A 6,011-nucleotide genomic window follows, 5' to 3' on the forward strand; every position below is an offset into this window, starting at 1 on the left:
GTAAGTAAAGGAAACTATGAAGAGCTTTTCTTTGAAGCTTTAACCTAAAAGCTTTAAACTTTTTTTGTAATTTATTCCATTTTTTTATAATTTTAGCACTATGTAGATTTAAATGAACCTTACTTAAGAGTAAACACCGAATATTTTAAACGTAATCAAACTGATTACTTGTCTTTAATGGGTTCTCCCGATGAGATGGCACCACCACCGCCTCGATATGTAAATGGTCTTATACTACCCGAAATACGTAAGTATTTTCTAAAGCTTTTACTAACTCTCTTACAAGACATTTAACTTTCACTTTAACGCCATATTAACTTACTTATTTATATCTTGTTTCTGGTCTATTTCCATATAAAAAAAAAAACATCCAACCCATCTATTATGCACACCCACACACACTTTATACATTACTGCACACAATTACTCCATCTTTACCCCATCAAAAACCATCTAAATACCAACTAAACTCCAGGCATAGATTTGTCTACCGATGACTATCTAACAATGAGTCCAAATGGTGACGCAGTCATATTCTCACCAACTCGTCCTAAGGACTCACCTAAAACATTGGAAGAAAATGATGATGATCAACCACCCAATATTTCAGCTACTTCTTTTAATTTCCCAGATACCGCAGCGTCCCAACATTCCCCCACCATAGTCAATAATCTGGATAGTCCGGTGAATAAGCCGCCACGCAACAAAAAGGAGGGCATTGATCCCTTGCCCGAGGAAATACCCATGCTGCATAATGCCCAGCACAGCGAGGACAGTCCCGAGCAACCAAGAAAATATACTCAAATGTTGCAGCAGACTAGAAATGTGCCCACACCCTCGCCGCGCCATCATGTGGCGGAGACCAAGCTGCAGGGTGAAAATGGTGAGAATTATGTGAACATAAAATCACCGAAAAAGTTTATCAACAATAATGGCTCGAAGGCGCCGGATGCATTCTCAAATCCAAGTTATCAGATACTCAAGACTGGTAGTAGTGGCGAAACGAAATAATACGAGTACGAACAAATGAAGGAGAGGAGGGGAGAGGAGAGCTTTTTCCTTTGCCTCTCTTTCTCTTTGAGTGTAATGTTTAAGTTGTAATATACCGAAATATTTATATACAAATTTGTTTTTAGAATTGAAATTAATTAGTAAGCATCACCTAGTGATGTGTAAATGTAATGATAATATTTAATTAATTAAGCTTTTGTCGTTTTAAAAAAAATCGCTTACACATGTTTTTTTCTGCACTTGGCAAAGATGGGAAAAGTTTAATAAAGCAAATTGTTAGGGAAAGGGTTTTTTGAAAGCCTTTTAGGATGTATTTTTGGGAAAGCTTTTAAAAACTATATTTTACTAAAAGCTTAAAAGCTTTATTACTTTTTTGTAGTAACAGTCACATATAGACGAAACAAGTAAAAAAATCTTAAAAGCATTAATTTATATATTCGAAAATACAACCCTATATTTCAGTACAAATCTAGATCATTTTCTATTAAGCCTTATGGGACAAGTGTGACTGCAAAGAAAAAAAAATCTTCTAAACTGTTGCAGTTTATAAAATTTAATCCAAAAAGCTTAGGAAAAACTCGCCTCAAACTAAACATTTCTAAATGATTATTTAAAAAAGCTTTAAAATATTTTTAATTTTAAAAGCTTTATAGAACTTCCAACTTTCAATAAGCTTTTTATTATTAGAAATAGATTGGTAATACAAAATTCCCCCGAAAAAGTAATTTAAAAATGTTTTAAATCATAAATATAGCTTATTTAAGCATTAAGCTTTCAAACTAAGCATTTAAAAAAGCTTTTCTACAAGTGTTGTCCAATTCAAATTTAAAAATGTTTTTTTTTTTTAAAAAAACCTCTTACCATTTATATTTTACCATCTTTGTCCCAAGTGCCACTCATTAAAGCTTTTTTTCTTAACACAAAAGAAAAGCTTTCTGTTTTTTCTGTTGCATTTAAGTTTTATTTTTTTTTTGTTTAAATTGTTATTTATTACAAGGCCTTTAAAATAATACAAATAAATCATTTTTATATTTGTTAAAGTTTTTAACTAAAAGTTTCAACTTTAAAAAGAATTATAAAAATATATAAAACTATGAAATATTTTTTGTTTAAAATCACCATAAACGCCTCATTTTTTTATAAAAAAAAAAATATTGAAATAAAAAATAACTAAATAAATAAATTATGTATATGTAATTGTATTACTTTGTGTGTAATTTAGTGTATTGCCCCCCACAATTTATTTAGCTTTAAATATTGTACGTTTTTACCATTAAGTATTTTTTAAATAAAACAAATATGTACTATTTTTTAAAACTTTTTTAGAAAAACCTAAAGAAATTTAACAAACATGTTATAGAATTTTAAATTTTAAACAGAAATATACATAAAAAAAAACAATTATACAAAATATCGCTTATACTTATACACAGATCTATATGAAATGAATTAAACAAAACTAATTAAAACAAATTGTAAATTCATTTTTTTTTTAAACTAACTTTTGTCCTATAAGTTTTATTATATTGATATATATAAATATATAATTGTAAAATAAAGTAAATTTTATAAAAAAAAAATAAATAAAAAAAACTGCCTTTAACCGACGATTCTAGATTGAAATTTGTATATTAAAATATCCACGATTAAAAGGTAGACGTTTCTACCTTGAAATTTTTATATTTAAAGACCCACGATTAAAAGGTAGACGTTTCTACCTTGCAATTTTTATATTTAAAGACCCACGATTAAAAGATAGACGTTTCTACCTTGAAATTTTTATATTTTAAGACCCACGATTAAAAGATAGACGTTTCTACCTTGAAATTTTTATATTTTAAGACCCACGATTAAAAGATAGACGTTTCTACCTTGAAATTTTTATATTTTAAGACCCACGATTAAAAGATAGACGTTTCTACCTTGAAATTTTTATATTAAAGACCCACGATTAAAAGGTAGACCTTGAAATTTTTATATTAAAGACCCACGATTAAAAGGTAGACCTTGAAATTTTTATATTTAAAGACCCACGATTAAAAGGTAGACCTTGAAATTTTTATATTTAAAGATCCACGGTTAAAAGGTAGACCTTGAAATTTTTATATTTAAAGAGCCACGATTAAAAGGTAGACCTTGAAATTTTTATACTTTAAGACCAACGATTAAAAGGTAGACGTTTCTACATTGAAATTTTTATATTTAAAGACCCACGATTAAAAGGTAGACCTTGAAATTTTTATATTTAAAGAGCCACGATTAAAAGGTAGACCTTGAAATTTTTATACTTTAAGACCAACGATTAAAAGGTAGACGTTTCTACCTTGAAATTTTTATATTTAAAGAGCCACGATTAAAAGGTAGACCTTGAAATTTTTATACTTTAAGACCAACGATTAAAAGGTAGACGTTTCTACCTTGAAATTTTTATACTTTAAGACCAACGATTAAAAGGTAGACGTTTCTACCTTGAAATTTTTATATTTAAAGACCCACGATTAAAAGGTAGACCTTGAAATTTTTATAGTAAGAGACCCACGATTAAAAAGCATTCAATTCTAGATTAAATTTGTTATATTAAAATATCCACGATTAAAAGGTAGATAGATTTTAGAATAAATTTTTATATTAATAGACAGGCAATTCTAAATTGAATTTTTTACGTTTTCAAAATATTAAAATTTCAATCTGTTTTGGGATTGAAATATGTAGAAATCGTCAAAACCCCCATTGTTCAGATTTTCCTTTTTTAAAGATGAATAATTATAAAAAATTATTATACAAAATTCAAAAACCCCCATTAGAAAAAGAAAAACTGCCATTAGTTCTCCCTATGTTTGATTCTAAAATCACTCTAATGCACATCAGCTAACTTTTATGTCGATAAGTTTAATAATTTATAATATTAAAAAAGTACCATTAATAGAAGATATTAACGATTTAAAATATTTGAGATTTTTTATACCAAAAATCGATTTTTTGCTATAAAGAAAGCTTAGGCCTATTCCTTTAAGATGGTTTTGATCGCTTAGTGGGATGCGAGTGGGATATATATCAAAATAAATGTTTTGTAACTCAAGACATACAATTTTTGTGTTAAAACATTTATTTTGATAGATATCCCACTCGCATCCCACTAAGGGACTAAAAATATCTTAAAGGAATGGACCTAAGCTTTCTTTTGACTACAAAAAAAATTTGGAAAAAAAATCGTATTTGCAAAAAAAAAAGTCAAAAATTGTAAGTCTTGAGTTAAAAAATATTTATTTTGATAGATATCCCACTCGCATCCCACTAAGCGACCAAAAGGGTCTTCAAGGATAATATCTAAGCTTTTGTTTGACCTAAAAAAAAAGATTAAAAAAGGGTCCATTTTGAAAAAAAAGTCAACAAAGTTTTTGATTTTGCAAAAAAAGTCAAAAATTTTATGTTTTGAGTTACAAAATATTTATTTTGATAGATATCCCACTCGCATCCCACTAAGCGACCAAGTAGGTGTTCAAGGAAAATATCTAAACTTTATTTTAAGAAAAAAAAAAAAAAAAAAAAAAAAAAAAGGACGCATTTTAAAAAAAGTCAAAAAAGTTTTTGATTTCGGAAAAAAAAAATTAAAAATTTTTTATTTTTTTTTTTAAATATTTTTTTTCGAAAGATCGAAGAAATAGCTATCTATACTATTTGGGACACATTTTGCTAAGAACAATAGGTAATAAGTTACATGGATAAGAAAAAACCCCTGTTTGACCAAATTGTCAAAATTTTACCCCCTATAACTCAGAGAGTTCTCGACCGATGTTGTTGAAAAATTGTGTCTGAGTTACTATCCAATAGAGCTAACCTTGGTGCAAATTTCATCCCGATCGGAAGACATCGATTTCAAAAGTTGGTTCACTTGACATGAAATGCCCCATATATATTCTGGATCCTTATAGATAGCGAGTCGATTAAGCCATGTCCGTCTGTCTGTCTGTTGAAATCAATTTTCTGAAGACCCCAGATATCTTCGGGATCCAAATCTTCAATAATTCTGTCAGACATGCTTTCGAGAAGTTTGCTATTTAAAATCAGCAAAATCGGTCCATAAATAAATGAGATATGAGCAAAAAACCGGGACAACCTCGATTTTTGACCTATTTTTTTTATCTATATCTGGATTACTAAGTCATTAATATAGACAATATGGATATCTAATGATAGATATTTCAAAGTCCATTGCACGATGTAGATAAGGCTATAGTAAGTTGGACCTACAATGGGTTAAAATCGGGAAAAATATTTTTTAACCCGAATTTTTTTTCATCAAAAAATTTTTTTTGCCATATATTTTTTTTCAAAAAATTAAAAAAAAAATTTTTAAAAAATTTGAAAAAACTTTTTTTAAAAAAAATTAAAAAACAATTTCAAAAAAAAATTTTGAAAAACAATTAAAAAAAAAATTAAATTTTGTTTATCTAAATATATTTAAAAAAAATTATTTTAAAGTACAATTTGGTGAAGGCTATATAAGATTCGGCACAGCCGAATATACATAGCTCTCTTATTGGTTGAAAGATACATGATATGATGTAGCAAACAAGTAATACATTTTTTACCCGTTTTATCCCCTTTCGAATTTAAAAAAAAAATTGTTTTTATCTCTATTAGTTTAGAAGATATAAGGTTACCGAATTTACCTGTTTTTACCCCATAACCCTTCAAATTTCCAAAAATCTCTTCTTATATATAGAGAGAGGGGAACTTATAGTCCAAATTTCATGTCTCTATCTTTTGGCTCTTGGGCTGCGCGATGTGGAAGCAGTTAGTCACTCAGTAAATAAATAATTTAAATAAATTTTCAAATAATTTGCGCTTAATGTAACCACAGTAATATTATAACATTCACTTTAAACTATTAACACTTACATAAACCTAACATAACACTGTTAACTATAACATGTTATTATGCTCCTGAAATTGATAACAAAACAGCAGCTGTTTGTTTTTTTTATCAAAATCGGTCT

General features: G+C 28.0%; 1 protein-coding gene across 8 annotated transcripts in view; it reads left to right on the plus strand.

Annotated features, from left to right (window-relative positions):
- Positions 1 to 2,604, plus strand: part of Pvr (PDGF- and VEGF-receptor related) — a 156,383-nt gene extending 153,779 nt beyond the window's left edge. For 6 of the 8 annotated variants that reach the window (XM_065501862.1, XM_065501861.1, XM_065501863.1 and 3 more), the window contains 2 exons: positions 97 to 247; positions 476 to 2,604. In XM_065501862.1, coding sequence (XP_065357934.1) covers positions 97 to 247; positions 476 to 1,011 — 687 coding nt within the window. In that variant the 3' untranslated portion in view covers positions 1,012 to 2,604. The remainder of the gene's footprint in view (positions 1 to 96; positions 248 to 475) is intronic. The other 2 variants (XM_065501866.1, XM_065501868.1) reach the window with 2 other exon arrangements.
- Positions 2,605 to 6,011: the final 3,407 nt, after the last annotated feature.

Source organism: Calliphora vicina, chromosome 2 (genome assembly GCF_958450345.1).
Source record: "Calliphora vicina chromosome 2, idCalVici1.1, whole genome shotgun sequence".
Lineage (NCBI taxonomy): Eukaryota > Metazoa > Arthropoda > Insecta > Diptera > Calliphoridae > Calliphora > Calliphora vicina.